This window comes from Dipodomys spectabilis, unplaced genomic scaffold, assembly GCF_019054845.1.
Source record: "Dipodomys spectabilis isolate Male_0828 unplaced genomic scaffold, ASM1905484v1 ptg000080l, whole genome shotgun sequence".
Classification (NCBI taxonomy): Eukaryota; Metazoa; Chordata; class Mammalia; order Rodentia; family Heteromyidae; genus Dipodomys; species Dipodomys spectabilis.
The window spans coordinates 3,666,580-3,682,908 of record NW_024870757.1 but is presented as its reverse complement, the minus strand read 5'-3'; the positions used below and the strand labels follow the sequence as shown (position 1 = coordinate 3,682,908).

Genomic DNA, 16,329 nt, shown 5'->3' with positions numbered 1-16,329 from the left:
CGGCTCTCCGCGCCCCTCCCGGGCGCTGGGGCGGCGGGGCCGTCGGCGTGCGGCCCTCCGTGCGTCCGCGCCTGCGCCGGGTGCGCCTCCGCCGCCCGGAGCCCGACGCGCGCCCCGCGACACCGAGGCCGAGCGGGGGCTGGGGCTGGCCGTCATGACTCCCCGGAGCCCGGCGTGAGCGGGCGGAGGTGAGCGCGGGGCCGCGGGACCGCGGCGCACGGCCTCCGGCCGGGCCCCGTTCTGGGCGTCTGGATTTTCAGCTTGGGGTCACTGGTGGCGGTCTTTGTGCCGGGTCGGCCGCTTGCCGGTGCGTTTTTCGGGTCTGTCCATCTGTCAGCGCGCGCGCGTGTGTGTGTGTGCGCGCGCGTGCGTGCGTGTGCTGGTGTTTCTGCCCTTCGGTCTGTCCGTCTGTCCACGTCTCCGTGCCCCGCGGGCCTCTGTTAGCAGCCTGGGGTTGCCCTACCCCCGAGCCTGAGTATTTTACAGAAGGATTTGAAGATAGGATGTTTCTGCCCTGACTGTTTGTCTGTCTGGATCTTGAACTTGTCTTATCTGGGTTTTCTCATTATCTGACCCTCTGCGCGGCCCCCCCCCCCCCATACATACACATGCACACACACACACACGCACACACACACCCTGCCTTCACGTCTGCCGTTTTGTACCCATAGCCATCACCTCCAGTCTCCCAGTTCCTTTCCAGGAATCTCTTGCATGGTCTAGGATCTGCTTCCTTCCTCCAGATTTCCAAGTCTTCATAGCCTTGACTATGGAATCAGAGTTCCTGCTGCATGCTGTGGCATTTGACAGGTACTTCTGTTTCCAAACCTTAATTGTGAAGTCTTTAAGTAGAGGTATTCGTAGTTCCTCGTCATAGAGTCTCTGTGCACACTAATTGAGGTGGTGCATGTAAAGTGCCTAACAGTGCCTGGCACTTAGGAAGTTTGCAATTACTGGATGCTATGGTTTTTATTATGCCTTAAGAGTTGTGTTTCACTCAACATTTGGTAACCATCATTTGTGTTTACCTTGGAGGGTTTTGCCATACCATTTGTCTAATAATCTTTGAGTCTGTTTAATTAGAAAAGCAGCCTCATTTTAAGGACTGTCTGAAATCTTAGCTTTTATGTGCTAGATGTTTGTTTTCTTCTCACACATTTTAAGTGAATTCTTGGTAGGAAGACAGTGCATCCTTGATCCCACCCTTCTGTTTTTCCCTGATAATAATAACAGCCCATGTTGTTGAGTGCCTACTATCTGTGGGGCACAGAGCCAAGTGCTTTATGTACCCATCTTATTTAATCAACAAGTTTGGCAGGTAGGAATTCTTTTCATTTCAAAGTTGAGCAAACTGAACCCCAACTCTGTTCTGCTGGTAGCTGATGTGGCCAGAATTAAAATCTAAATTTTATTTTCTTTCTTCTTTTATGTCATTTTTCTTGCTCAGTCCCAAGACTCAAGCTTCTGTTTTGTTCTGTTCTCTTTCAGGCCAGTCACAAGGTCTTTCCTCATTTCCATACCCATGTCTTATCTTGTATCTTTGTCTCATTGTCCTCTGGGAAGCCCCCTCTGCCCAAATTTCTCTTCGCTTTCCATCTCCCTGGATCCTTTCTGGTGTCTTTCCGTACCGGTCACATTATTGTTTGCGTATTTACTTATTTATTTCTGTTCTGGTGTATTTGGCTAAGCCTGTGTCTGGAACCCTAACTACCTTTTCACCTAGTTATGCTTGTCTGCAGATGCCTGGTTCTTTGCCCTGTGTTCCGGAGGGCAGCCTTTTCATCCACTCACATCTCCCCCAGGCTTACATCCCAAGAGGACTCAGTACATCTCCTGTGCAGAGTAGTTCAGAGCCTGCTCTGGCTCCAGTTGTGAAACATGTCCCTTAACCAAGGGAATCAGTTGTGTCAGTATGCTCCTGTGTAAGGCAGCTGTGCACCATGGGGTTGTTGGGGTTAACTGAATTAATGTATATAAGGCACTTAGAAGGTGCCAGGCACAAGGTAAAGACTCACTGCATTTGCCTGACCCCCACCATCTGTTTCTTTTTCTTACCAGCTGGTCTCAGCACAGGTTATTTGGTTCATTTGGAAGTATACTCTTCTCTTTCTTCTGGGCTTCAGTATGGGTTTGCCTTGCCATCCCTGTGTGACACTGGCTGAATTATGTTGCCTCCAGAACTCAGTGTCCACACCCAGCAGAGTTAAATGAGATAATGTTGGCCTGTGCTTAGTAAGGTCTCTGCACACAGTTGGGACTTGTCAGTGCAGCTGTTGTATTGCTTATCTCTTCCCTTGAGCCTTGGGCTTCCCTCCCAGTCCTTGGAACACCTCCTCTCTAGGCATTGCCACCCGCTCACTGTCAGGGGAGGGACACTGTTTCCCTGCCCTAGCCTTTCCTCTCTCTGCCTCTTCTCCCCGTGTCCCTGTGTGCTGGGGATTGGACCCAAGGCCTTAACCCTAGGTAAGCACTCTTATCACCGAGCTACATCTTCAGCCATGGTTATTTTTTAGACAGGGTCTTGCTCTGTAGCACCATCCGGACTGGAACTCATAATTCTGCTGTCTCCCAGTTCCCCCATGTGGGGGTCACAGGTATACACCACCGTTTCTGGCCCTCTTGTGTTTTGTCTGCCATGGATTTCTACCACCTCTATTCCTGTTCTAGAAATCTTTTCTGCCCTCCTTTCTCCACTTCCTGCACCGTTTATTGAATGCTTTTTCCGGGCCAGCTTCTCTAGAGGGAAAAGTGGAGTACAGATGAATGTGGTTTCTAACCCCTTGGGCTCATGGGGTTGACTTTAGCCACAGAATCGGACAAATGGATTTAAAATCATGAGGGCCGCAGAGTCTACCAGAGAGGCCCCTGGGACCAGAGAGGCCGCTGGGACCAGAAAGGCCCCAGGGAGCAGTGACCTTGACATTTGAGTGAAGATTAGGAAGTTTGAATGGGAATCCCTGGCCAGGAAGGAAGAACAGTAAGCAGGCCAGAAGGTCTTATGACATTTCTCCTAGCCTTTATGGGGCACTTTCTGTTTACCAGGCCCTCTCAGTTGCCTGGGTTATTGTATAGACTCCCATTTGGCAGCAGAGAAAATGGAAGGGCAGGGCTGGGAAAGTGGCTAAGTGGTAGAGCACTTGCCTTGCATGCATGAGGCCCTGGGTTCGATTCTTCAGCACCATATAAGCAGAAAAAGCCAGAAGTGGCACTGTGGCTCAAGTGGTAGAGCACTTGCCTTGAGCTGAAGAGTGAGAGACAGCGCCCAGGCCCAGAGTTCAGGCCCAGACTGGCAAAAAAAAAAAAAAAAAAAAAGAAAGAAAATGGAAGGGCAGACGTTAGTAACTTGCTCAGATTGGCCTGTCTAGTAGTTAGCTGCATTGGGGTGTGGCCCTGTCTTTCTCACCCCAGTCTGACCTGCCACTGCACATTATGCCTCGCTGAGCACATGCCCCAGCAGGAAGAGGCAGGCGTGTTTGAGGAACTGAAAGATGGACTGGGAAACTTTCAGAGGTTAGCAGGAGACCGAGCCCTCTGGGCCACCCCAGGGGCTACCGGGAGCCTCAGGAGAGGTCAGGGCTCTGGCAGGCCTGTATCCGGTCTCTGTTTCTAAAGGCCCTCTTTCCCCCTCAGATGTGGTGATCTGCTGGCACCTACCGCAGCCTCCCTGTTGGTCGCCTCATTCCACGCTCCAGTGGGCCTGGGCCCCCCACGCCATCCCGACCACCATGTCGACCTCATCATTGCGCCGGCAGATGAAGAACATCGTGCATAACTACTCGGAGGCAGAGATCAAGGTCCGGGAGGCCACAAGCAATGACCCTTGGGGCCCGTCAAGCTCACTCATGTCCGAGATTGCTGATCTCACCTACAACGTTGTGGCCTTCTCTGAGATCATGAGCATGATCTGGAAGCGGCTCAATGACCATGGCAAGAACTGGCGCCATGTCTACAAGGTCAGCGCCGTGGGGTGGTCCCCTGGGGCTGGTGTGCCTCTCGTTTTCTAGAGGCATGAGGACTGTCCATGCACATGAAATCTGTTGTCCAGTGAAAGCAACACATGGGGCTCTGGTTCAAAGCGGAGGATGCTTCATTCTCTCATGTAAATGGCATAGGTAGAGTTGGCATGTAACCTCTGTGTGCGTACGTACGTACGTACATATGTGGGTGTACATGTACCCATGCACATGTATGCATCAGTACTAGGGCTTAAACTCAGGGCCTGGATGCTTGCTGTTCTTTAGCTTGTTTTGTATAAGGCTGGTGCTTTGCCACTTGAGCCACAGCTCCATTTCCAGCTTTATTGGGAGTTCATTGGAGATAAGAGTCTCATGGACTTTCCTGCCCAGGCTGGCTTTGAACCGCCTCCCTTAGAGCTCAGTCCCCTTGAGTAGCTGGAATCACTGGCTTGAGCCATTAGCACTCAGCTCCCAAAGAATTCTGGCCCATGGTTGGCTGGGAATGTTGAACATGTGGGCCAGAATGTGCAAGTTGCGTAGTGTTTCTGGGAGTTTCAAGCATGTGATAGAAGTCTGCTTTTGTATATGCGGTCTGTTGTAGACTCAGGCTCTGCAGGCCCAAGGGGGCCCATAGGGCATGTTCCTTTCTGGTGTCCACTTGTTACTTGGCTTGGAGAAACTGAGTTGCAGCCTTTGGAGGCTGTCTAAAGCAGACGGTGTCTCCTTTACTTTTTTACCTAGATGACCCCAGGCTGTTGCCTACCTCAGGCCTGGGCACAGGTGATTGGCTTCCTGACCTGGGTATATCAGCTGGTGACTGTCATTTGTCTGACTTGTTGGGAAAGGCAGAGCCCCAGGGACAGATAGATTAAACAGGCTACTGCTCCTGAGAGTCAGGGGAGGGGGTTGAGGAAGAGAAGCACTGGGGACCCTTTGATTGACAGAATTGTCACGTATCTGGATTGTAGTGGTGATTATATGCCCTGCAGTGGGATTGTGAGAGCTCAGACTGTAATATGAGTGTGTTTGGTCTGAGTTAGTCCCTAATTTAAAGCAGAGAAAGGACCCTTTCTCTATCAGGATGTAAAATATTTGTCATGTTTTCCTTTTACTTATTATTACTTTTTTTTTTTTTGTTGGTCGTGGGTCTTGAACTCTGGGCCTGGGCACTGTCCCTGAGCTCTTCAGCTCAAGGCAAGCACTCTACCACTTGAGCCACAGCACCACTTCCAGTTTTCTGGTGGTTTTTTGGAGATAAGTGTCAGCCTTCTGAGTAGCTAGGATGATGGGCGTGAGCCTCCTGCGCCCGGCATGTTTTCCTTTTATAAGTGCACAGTATTCCGAAGCATGGATTGGTTGTGACTTAACTAGTTTCCTGTTGATGTTCCGAAGTGACTTGCAGTGTGCTGCTTTCTCAGCAAGAGGGCTTTACTATCCTCAGGGCTCCAAGAGTGGGTTCCAATTTAACTGCCGCTCTGAGTCTGGGGGCCCGGCATTCCCCTTTGGGTTACTTGCTTCCCTGTTCCAGGGCAGCCAAGGGCGTGGCATGGGGGCAGTGGCTGGCTTGACGTGGCCCGACCTCCACACACAGAGTTGGTTTCAGACCCAGCTCTGGCCAGTAAGTGTCGGCACGCCATTGCATACTGCCACTGCACGCTGTGTCTGTGCTGTGGAGGGCTGTGCTGAGGCTTGGTTGGCACACATGAAGCACCAAAAGCTCTCAAGGACCCAGCCAGGACTCTGGGCTGAGCTTCCTGGCTTGGTTGGTCTTGGAGACTTCCTGCCAAAGTAGAGATAGCTCCCTCTGCTCTGAGATGCAGACCCCGAGGCCCAGAGAGGTGGAACTTTTATCTAAAAGGCCCGCTGTCACCAGGCGCCGGTAGCTCATGCCTGTAATCCTAGCTACTCAGGAGGCTGAGATCTGAGGATCAAGGTTCAAAGCCAGCCTGGGCAGGAGCATCCGTGAAACTCTTATCTCCAATAAACCATTAGAAAACCGGAAGTGGTGCTGTGGCTCAAGCAGTAGAGCGCTCACCTTGAGCTGAAAAGCACAGGGACAGCGCCCAGGCCCAGAGTTCAAGCTTCATGACAGACAAAAACAAAACAACAAAAATAAATAAATAAAATAAAAGGCCTGCTGTCACGTCTAGAGATTTAATTGCTCTGCCTCTGTGTTGCTACATGTAGCAGTTTCCTTTTTTTTTTTTAAAGTAATTGTATTCATTTGTTTATTTTTGCAGTTACAGGAACTTTTTTTTTTTTTGGGGGGGGCGGTCCTGTCGTGGGCCTGGGCGCTGTCCCTCAGCTCTTCAGCTCAAGGCTAGCACTCTACCACTTGAGTCACAGCGCCACTTCCGGCTTTTTTCTTGTTGCTTATATGGTGCTGAGGAATCGAACCCAGGGCCTCAGAATGCAAGGCAAGCACTCTACCACTGAGCCACCTTCCCAACCCCTCCTTTTGTTTTTAATTGCCTCACTCTGAATTTGTTATAGATTCTTTAGGTATTGTACTGTGGATGCACTTGATCTGTTTCCTGGTTCATGGTTTTAACTGTAGCTCCAAAGTCCAGGGAGCCATGAAATGAGAAGTTTCTCATAATCCTTTTGGTTTGGAATGAGGTAAATTCTCTTCAGTAGTGTATGGCCTCATTCTGCGCACCTGTCTCTTGGAGAGCTCTATCGGCAGGTGTGTGCAGCCTTTCTGGTTTCATTCCAAAGTGCAAGGCCCTGGCCTGATTCACGAACGTGGTGATGCATAGCAATGTTTGCTTTTTCCTTTCTCCTCTGAAAGTGAGCACCTTTTGGCCCAGTTAAAAACTAATCTATGATTTTGGATGGAATACTCTCCATACTCCCCAGAAAGCCTTTCTAGAGACACATGTGGCAAGAGCTTGTCATCCCAGAACTCTTGGAGGCTGATGCAGGAATTGGGGACTTCAAGACCAGTCTGGGCTACAGAGCCAGAGGCTGTTTCCAAAGAAAAAGGTCTTTCAGAATCTAGTTCAGGGAGATATTGGTAGCCGACAGCAACATTTACTGCAAAAGTCATTGTTCAGAGGCAAGTGAGCTGTAGTGTTTGGCAACCTCTATGTTCTACACCCGAGTGCCTGGATGTTTTGTTGGTGGTAGGAACGCTGTGAGGCCCCCTTACTCTGCCCTGAGAGAGCCTGGGCCTGGCTGCCATTGGCATCTCCCCTTCCAGGTGCCAGCTGTCCTCTGGGTGGTCCTGCAGTGCTGGCATGGCTTAGGCTTCTAGAGGGGGAGGAGGCTGTGAGGCGCCTCCAGGGTACCTGACAAGTAGTTTGCCTCTTATTTTGGATCTTTGTCTGTCTCTCTCTGTCTCTTGTCTCTCTGTCTCTGTCTTTCTTTCTGTCATGGGGCTTGAACTCAGGGCCTGGGTACCGTCCCTGAGCTCTTAGTCTCAAGGCTAGCACTTTACCACTTTGAGTCAGTGCGTGCCACTTCCAGTTTTTGAGTTAAGAGTCTCACAGGGCCGGCCTCTGGCGGCTGACGCCTGTAATCCTAGCTACTCAGGAGGCTGAGATCTGAGACTGCGATTCAAAGCCAGCCCAAAGCCAGCCCGAGCAGGAAAGTCCATGAGACTCTTATCTCCAATAAACCACTAGAAAACTGGAAGTGCCACTGTGGCTCAAGTGGTAGAGTGCCTTGAGCTGAAGAGCTGAGGACAGCGTCCAGACCCTGAGTTCAAGACCCATGACCGACAAAAAAAAAAAAAAAGTCAGGTATTTTTCTTTCTGGGCTGACTTCAAACTGTGATCTTCAGCCTTCTGAGTAGCTACCAGCACCTGCCGTTTGTTGTTGGTTGTGGGGCTTGAACTCTGGGCCTGGGCGCTGTCCCTCAGCTCTTCAGTTCAAGGTGAGTGCTTTACTGCTTGCACCACAGCACCACTTCTGGGTTTTCTGTTGGTTTATTGGAGATTAGAGTCTCATGGCCTTTCCTGCCCGGGCTGGATTTGAACCACGATCCTCAGATCTCAGCCTCCTGAGTAGCTAAGATGATAGGCGTGAGCCACCGCTCCTGGCTGGATTTCTTTTGAAGGACATGGAGCAAGCTTAGTGGCAGTATGTAATGCCTGGACAGACCTTGTGGCCATGTATCTTGTACTTTCATTCACATGTGTAGGACGGTGGCAGAGCTTCCCGTGACCTTTTGAAGGGGCCTGGCCTCTTGCTCCAGCCCAGTTCAGCAGTGTGTGCCATACCCAGTGTTGGGCACCACACATCTGTCTGGGGATGAAGGGTGGAGTCCTCAGTCCCTGGGGGCTGTGGTCCGGTCTCTGGACCGCAGCCTGCATGGCCCCCATGCTGGCTGTCCATGCCGAGCCTCTGCTCCCCCTTTCTCTGTGCATCGTGCTGTGTGCATGGCAGGTTCTTACCAACAGGTGACAGAGTTAGTGGTGGGGCTCGAACCTGCCACTCCCCAGGAGTTGGGCCTGCTTTGGTGCCCAGTGTGATGGTGTGTGCCCAACAGGCCATGACGCTGATGGAGTACCTCATCAAGACGGGCTCTGAGCGTGTGTCCCAGCAGTGCAAGGAGAACATGTACGCTGTGCAGACGCTCAAGGACTTCCAGTACGTGGACCGGGATGGGAAGGACCAGGGCGTGAACGTGCGGGAGAAGGCCAAGCAGTTGGTGGCCCTGCTGCGAGATGAGGACCGGCTGCGGGAGGAGCGTGCCCATGCGCTTAAGACCAAGGAGAAGCTGGCCCAGACCGCCACGGGTGAGTCCCTACCTCCTCCCGCAGCCGAGCCTGCCTTGCCTTGCCCTTGGAGCCCCCATGTCCACTGGCCCACGGTGTTTTCCGAACACTTCTTCAGGGCTGCTTTTGGCCAGAGGCCTCTTGAAGTGCTTCATGTTTTGGGGTCACTGTGAGTCCCTACTTGTAGATGTGAGGACATGGTGGGGCCATGGGCAGGTTTTTTTTTTTTTTTTTGGTTGGTCATGGGTCTTGAACTCGACCTGGGTGCTGTCCTTCAGATCTTCAGCTCAAAGCAAGCACTCTACCATTTGAGCCACAGTGCCACTTCCACCTTTTCTGTGTATGTGATGCTGAGGAATTGAACCCAGGGCCTCATGCATGCGAGGTGAGCACTCTACCACTGAGCCCCTTTCCCAGCCCCTTGGTTGTTTTTTTTTTTTTTTTTTTTGGGTCTGGTCATGGGCCTGAACTCTGGGCCTGGGTGCTGTCCCTCAGCTCTTCAGCTCAAGGCTAGTGCTCTACCACTTGAGCCACAGTGCCACTTCCGGCTTTTTTCTTTTTGCTTATGTGGTGCTGAGGGATCGAACCCAGGGCCTCATGCATGCAAGGCAAGTGCTCTACCACTGAGCCACCTTCCCAGCCCTTGGTTGTTTTTTTTTAGCACAGGGTCCCGCTGTGCATCCCTGGCTGGCATCAAACCCTGGCTCCTGCCTCTGCCTCCTCAGGCCTAGGTCACAGGTGCGCATCGCCATGCCCAGCAGCATTGGATAGATTTTTTTTATTTGCATCCTTTGCTTCCCTCCCTCCGTCTGTCCCTTCTTTCCTCTCCTGGGGTCAGACCCAGGCCTTGTGCGTGCTGGGCGAGCCATATGGGAGCACTTAACCTTGTGTGAGGGCTGTGACTAGGCATCTCCACCTTGCTGCATGTCCTCCACGTGCTCCTCCACCCGAGCCTTGCCTGCCTGCCTGCCTGCTAGCCTCCCGTGCTCACCGCCTCGCCCCTGCCCAGCCCGGTGCCCTGCAAGCTCCCCTCATGGACTGTGACCTTTGAATTTCACATCACTTCTATGTGCTTGATAAATTCTTCTTCCTTGATGTCCTCCAACCGTTTAAAATGTAGAAGTTTTGTCACTATAGCCTGCAACCCAGTGCCGGCCGCGGGCTGAGAGAGGGCAGCGGGGCATTTGTCTCTGAGGCCCCAGGGAGATAGGAATGCTGACCAGCCTCTTGAGGAGGTGGGTGGGAATGGGGAGCCTGAGTGTTGGCCTTCTGTCCTTACTTAGCCTGGGGGGGTCCCCAGCACCCACCTGCTGGGGGTTCCCCCAGGTCCAACCCAGGGCTCCCTCACCACTCAGATGGGGTCCCAGGACAGCTCCCAGAAGGGGCTGAGGCCTTGGTGTGGTGAGCGGCGCCTGGGGTGCAGTGGTGGGCAGGAACCCCGGAACCCTGGATGAGGGCTGGGGTACTGGCGCAGGCAATGTGGAGAGGGTAGAGTTGGGTTAGGGTCTGCTGTGGGCGGGGCTAAGCCCAAGGCTGTGGACAGAGTCTGCCCTCTGCCCTCTGACTGCTGGGGAAACAGGCAGAGTCCTAGGAAGCCAGTGGGCAGTGCCCAAGCCTGGCACCATGGGAGGGGAGGAGAAGAGGCCGGCTCAGCAGTCATCCTCCCCCACTGGGGACAGTGCGGCCTCCCTGGGGCCCCAGCCCTTCCATCGCCTTGTCACACTCCTGGAACCAAGGGCTGCTTGTCCACTGCTCTTCTGATGGGGCTTGGGCCCCTGCAGGATGACCCATGCTTCTCCCCTAAGAGCTGCCACTCTCGCTCTCCTTCCCGGAGCGACATTTCCGGAGGGAGCCTCCCTCCCCTCGGGGACTCCAGAGACCATGCCCTGCCTTTGGGCATACCTGGACCTTGTGCCCCACCCAAGGGTGGGGCCTGCCCTTTACCCTTCTCACCTCTCTGGCCCCCCCCCCCCCCATCTTAGCCTTTGGAGGCTGTGGGGGAGGGGTGGGGACCAAAGGCCCTTGGTTCACCTGGGATCCCATGGCTCTGCTGTCCCGCAGCCTCATCTGCAGCCGTGGGCTCAGGACCCCCACCTGAGGCGGAGCAGGCCTGGCCACAGAGCAGCGGGGAGGAGGAGCTGCAGCTCCAGCTGGCCCTGGCCATGAGCAAGGAGGAAGCCGACCAGGTACCCACGCCCCGGCCTCTGCGGGGCCCCACTTCTGTCCTGCCATCCTGTCTCCATGCCTTCCCTCCCCTCCCACTGCCCCCAGCCTCTTCCTCACCCGCATCCTCCCTCCCACCTCCACCCGCCTCTTTTCTCCGGCTCTTTCCAGTCCCTGATCTGGCTACTTTCCTCTCTAGGAGTTGGCCTGCCCCTTGGCATTTGGGTTTCCATTCCTCTCTGTGTGCCCCTCTCTTTTCTGGCCCTCTCTAGCCCTGGCTCTGTGCCTGTCTGCCCATCCACTCTTGTTCTTTTCTGGCCACCTGTGCCTCTGCCTGTGCCGGCTGCCCTGCCCCACCCCTCACACTCTCTCTCCCCCAGCCCCCGTCCTGCGGCCCCGAGGACGACGTCCAGCTCCAGCTGGCCCTTAGTTTGAGCCGAGAGGAGCATGATAAGGTCAGAGCGGCTTCCCTGCCCTTCCTCCAGCACCTCTCCACCACGGGTGTGCGGACATGCACACACTCACTACCCACGTGCACCCACCACCCGGTGGACGCCCGGCCTGAGGTGGACCTAGGCCCACAGCAGGCTCCCAGTTTAGACGGTGCTCCTTAAGGCCTGCCGAAGCGGCAGACAGTACTCCCCAAGGCCTGCCAGGGCGGCCTGGGGCTCCCTCCTCTCCTCCCTCCCTCCTCCTCCCTCTCTCCCCCTCCCCCTCAGGTGTCTACCCATTCCATACATTGTCCACATGCTGTGTGAAGTTTGCAGCTGCATCACCAGGCTCGGGAGGATGGTTGGGGAGGAGGGCGCGGCCTCCATCTGTGCGGGGCCTGTGTGGTGACCGCTGCCCCGGCCGGCTGCCCTTGTGTCCCACAGGAAGAGCGGATCCGCCGAGGGGATGACCTGAGGCTACAGATGGCCATAGAGGAGAGCAAGAGGGAGACAGGGGGCAAGGAGGAGGTGAGCAGCCCCAGCGCCCAGCCACAGGCCCCTTGGCCGCAGGAGGCAGGGCTCCCTTATCCTGTTGTCTCTGACGCCTCGAAAGCGTGGCGCCCACACCACACCGTGGCCACGGTCCTTGCTGTGGCCGCCATTCCACACGCAGCCACTTTGGCAACCTTCCCAGAACCCTGCCTGGCTTCCATGCACCACCGTGTCTTCTCATGCAAGGTTCTGGATGCTGGAGGTCACCTGGGTCCTTCAGTCAAGGCTGAGCTCGCTCAGGCCTGGGGTGGTAACGGGCAGCCTCATTCCTCTGGCCTCCATGGGTGGCCTCCTCCAGCCCCCGTGGGGTCCTCTAGAGGAGGGGAGGACCTGAGGTGCCGGTAGCTGTTCAGCGGCCCCCCAGAGGCTCACCCATGTACCCCCTCGCCCTCAGCTGCCTCCACCTAGGAGACTTGTGTGGGGAGGAATGGATGTGGGGTGGAGTTCCTCGATCTTCAGAGAGGTGGGAGTTCTGGCTGGTGGGCTTCGGGAGGCCTGGCAGGGCTCCCCAGGATGCGGGGTCAGGGATGCTCAGCTGAGGTGGGTGGGAGTGGCTGGCAGGGAGGGCGTGGCCCATCCTCGCAGGGTGTGGCCTGGCTTCCATGGTGGGGGTTTTTGAAGGGTCACTCAGGTGCTGTGCAGGGAATGCTGGGAGTGGGGTGGTGGGCAAGGTAGACGGAGGGGGTGGACCCTGCGCTTAGGGGAGGGTATTCGAGCATGGGTGTGTGTGTGTGGGGGGGTCTGGGCTAGCTCCATCTCCTGAGTGGGTGGGTCTCCCCACAACTGTCTGTGTCACCCCTCTCCTCTTTCCATAGTCCTCTCTCATGGATCTTGCTGATGTCTTCACGGCCCCTGCCCCTCCGCCAGCCTCAGCCTCTGACCCCTGGGGAGGCCCAGCGTCGTTGCCTGCTGCTGTCCCTGCAGCTGTCCCTGCCTCGGACCCATGGGGGGGGCCTGCCGTCCCCCCAGCTGCTGACCCCTGGGGTGGCCCACCCCCCACGCCTGCCTCTGGGGACCCGTGGAGGCCTGCGGCCTCAGCTGGGTCATCAGCGGACCCCTGGGGCGGGGCCCCAGGCACAGTGGCTGGGGAGGGGCCCCCTGCGGACCCTTGGGGAGGCTCTGACAGTGAGTACTGCCCCAGGATACCCCACCCTGCCCCACCCTGTGCACTCATTGGTCACGCAGGCCACTAGAACCATTGGATTGGGGCTGGGACAGCTGGGGGTTTGCCCATGAAGAAGGGGGTGGGGAGGTAGGAAGGTGGAGGGCAGGACTGTGTGGAAGGAGGACCTGTGAGCACCACATAGTGGCAGGTCATGGCCCTAGCTGTCCAGTTGGAAGCCAGGTGCTGCAGCCCCTCATGAGCATCCCTCCTCCCCTAGGTGGGGCCCCGGTTGGCGGAGCCCCAGCGTCTGATCCCTGGGTGCCTGCGCCAGCCTTCTCAGACCCCTGGGGTGGCTCCCCTGCCAAGCCTAGCACCAATGGCATGACAGGTATGGGGGCTCTGCTCTGCGTGTGCTGCCCCCAAAGGAGGGAGGGAGGGATGGGGCGGGGGGGAGGGGGGGAGTGAAGGTGGGAGTGGCGGCGCAGGGCCGGCGCTCCTGAGCAGAACGTCTACCCCACAGCAGCTGGCGGCTTCGACACCGAGCCTGATGAGTTCTCAGACTTCGACCGACTCCGCACGGCCCTGCCCACCTCTGGGAGCAGCACAGGTGAGCTGCCTTCCATCAAGAAGCCCCAGCCATGCCCTGGCCCCACCCCACCCGACCCGCACCCTGCCCAGCCACACTCTGGGCAGTGAGTGCCCCACACAGGCATTTCCTGTGATTCTCACTCAGAAAGGTGGCCATGGAGGTTCAGGGTTCCCTCAGGAATTCCCCCTCCCCCTTCCCCTTCCCTCCCCACCTCCTCCCCCTCACCCCTCCCTCCTAGGGTGGGGCTTGGGTGCTGGCATCATCTGCACGCTGCCCTCTGTCTGCAGTGTTGGTTGCTGGGCACCCTGGCCAGCCTTGTGCAGGCCAGAACCCCACAGCAGCCAGCCCCAGTGCCTTTGGGTCTTGCTGCGAACCCCACAGGGTCCAGGTCCTCTCCGAGCTTAGCAGTTGCATTTGCCCACAGGAACTGATGTCCATTTTGGTCACTTTTTTTTTTGGTTGATGTTGCCAGACCTGAGGCTTGAACTCAGGGCCTGGGCACTGTCCCTGAGCTTCTTGTGCTCAAGGCCACCACTCTACCTCTTGAGTCCTAGCGCTGCTTCTGGCTTTTCCTGTGTATGTGGTCCTGAGGACTGAACCCAGGGCTTCATACATACAAGGCGAGCACTCTAGCACTGAGCCACATTCCTGGCCCTTGGTCACTCTTTTATTTATTTTTCTGTCAGTGGTGGGGCTTGAACTCTGGGCCTGGGCAGTAAGCCACAGTGACACTTCCAGTTTCCTGGTGGTTAATTGGAGACAAGAGTCTTGCAGGCTTTCCTGCCCAGGCTGGCTTTGAACTGTGATCCTCAGATCTCAGCCTCCTGAGTAGCTAGGATGACAGGCATGAGCCACTAGTGCCCAGCCCTTGTTACTTAATTCATTTTTGGAAGCCTGGCTAGTCTCCTGTAAGGCTGTGAGTCCAAGTGTGTGCCCTGCACCAGGCCTCTTAATTTTGTTGTTGTTGTTGTTGGTCGTGGGCACTGTCCCTCAGGCCTTCAGCCCAAGGCTAGTGCTCTACCATTGAACCACAGCACCAGCGTCATGCATGGAGGCAAGCACTCTACCATTGATCCACCTTCCCAGCCCTCTTTTTTTTAAATGAAGTAAGCTTCTATTGCGGTGCTGATTATAGCATAGAAGCAAGTTGCTGCCAAGTTAGCTCTGAAGGGAGAAAGTACCCAGCACTTCCTCTCCTCCCTTGACTGCTCGAGACTGGCTGCCGTGTCTGCAGGCATCAGTCCTCTCCACCTCCCCCCTCTCCCCCCCCCCCCCCCCCCCGCGGAGATGTGTGCCTTCTCCCCACATTAGAATTCTTTCTGTATTGGAAAAGTTCTACCTCAAGCAAGCATCCTCTGCTGCCATTGCCTGCAGAGCGAGTGGATGTGCTCACTGGTGTGGCCTGGGGCTGTATGGGAGAAGCTCCCTGTTTTCAGCAGCAGCCACTACTTGTAGTGAATTTCCCCACGTGTCACTGCTCAGGTTGACGTGACAGCCTGATCACAGCACTCCAGGCCCGGTTCCCATCCCCCTCTCCCCCCTGCCTCCCCCCCTCACCCTTAGTCCATCCCGACCCCTTCCAGGGGAGCTGGAGCTGCTTGCTGGAGAGGTGCCTGCCCGCAGCCCCGGGGCGTTCGACATGAGTGGGGTCGGGGGGTCTCTGGCCGAGGCGGTGGGCAGCCCCCCACCGGCTGCTGCCCCCACCCCCACCCCCCCCACTCGGAAGACGCCGGAGTCCTTCCTGGGGCCCAACGCGGCCCTTGTCGACTTGGACTCGTTGGTGAGCCGGCCGGGCCCCACGCCGCCGGGAGCCAAGGCCTCCAATCCCTTCCTGCCAAGTGGTGAGCGTGTCCCCGGGCAGGGGGCAGGATGGGGGGGGCTCCCTTTGCTGCTCACAGATGCATGCTGCCTCCACCCCCCCCCCCCACGCGCGAGGACCACTCTCCATGCACCTTCTTATCTCCCTGCAGGAGCCCCCGCCACGGGCCCCTCTGTCACCAACCCCTTCCAGCCCGCACCACCCGCCTCGCTCACCCTGAACCAGCTCCGCCTCAGCCCCGTGCCCCCCGTCCCTGGAGCGCCTCCCACCTACATCTCCCCACTTGGCGGGGGCCCTGGCCTGCCACCCATGATGCCCCCCGGCCCCCCAGCCCCTAACACTAACCCCTTCCTCCTATAATCCAGGGGGAGGGAGGCTGGGCCCGCAGGCTGCCCATCCTGCCCCCCCGGAGACCTTGCTTCCGGGAGATGGGTATTGTGAGTGCATGTGAAATGGGGACCCTCCCCCAGCCCCCTCTCCCTCCTGGGGCCACTCACACTACGTCCCCTTCCCACATCCCCGGCCCTCCTCCCCAGGAGAAACTGGACACGGGGCGTGGGGGAGCTGGCTGGAGGAGGGCCTTTCCCATGGCATTAGAAGGGGGGACCGGGTCCCCCTCGCCCTGCCCACCTCCCAAATCAGTGTTTGAGCCTTCTCGTTCTCTGCACCCCTCGGTGAGTCCTCGGTGATGATTTTGGCAACTTTGGGAATAAATGGCAATTCTCACGGGTGTGGCTCCTCAAGTTCCTATGTACGGCAGTGCCTGTGTCCCTCCCAAGCCCCTAGTCTCCCGGGGTTAACAATTGGGACCCCGCCCCTTCTTGACCCTGCTCTGGGGGTGGTGCCAAGGCCTGGTTGGCACTGTGGGGGTCCCTCCCGGGCGCTCCAGGGAGAGCTGGGTTCTGTGGGCATGAGTTTCAGGTCCGAGGGTTTGCGGGCAGAGGGAAGGTGGCATGTACTCAACACAGGTGTCCACCTGAAGCAGCACCAGTA

General features: G+C 56.6%; 1 protein-coding gene across 3 annotated transcripts; it reads left to right on the top strand.

The window, feature by feature from the left end:
* Window positions 1–60: 60 nt before the first annotated feature.
* On the top strand, window positions 61–16,062 carry Epn1 (epsin 1). Of its 3 annotated transcripts, none has more exons than XM_042683232.1 (11): window positions 61–188; window positions 3,631–3,953; window positions 8,449–8,698; window positions 10,739–10,863; window positions 11,221–11,295; window positions 11,716–11,799; window positions 12,639–12,948; window positions 13,206–13,316; window positions 13,449–13,535; window positions 15,101–15,358; window positions 15,488–16,062. In XM_042683232.1, exons 2-11 carry the CDS (start codon window positions 3,726–3,728, stop codon window positions 15,694–15,696), a joined length of 1,737 nt encoding a protein of 578 aa, XP_042539166.1. In that variant the 5' UTR covers window positions 61–188; window positions 3,631–3,725; the 3' UTR covers window positions 15,697–16,062. The 3 variants fall into 3 exon arrangements, with proteins under 3 accessions (XP_042539166.1, XP_042539167.1, XP_042539165.1); XM_042683233.1 differs by lacking the exon at window positions 61–188 and adding an exon at window positions 292–307; XM_042683231.1 differs by lacking the exon at window positions 61–188 and having other exon boundaries at window positions 13,452–13,535.
* The last annotated feature ends 267 nt before the right edge of the window (window positions 16,063–16,329 follow it).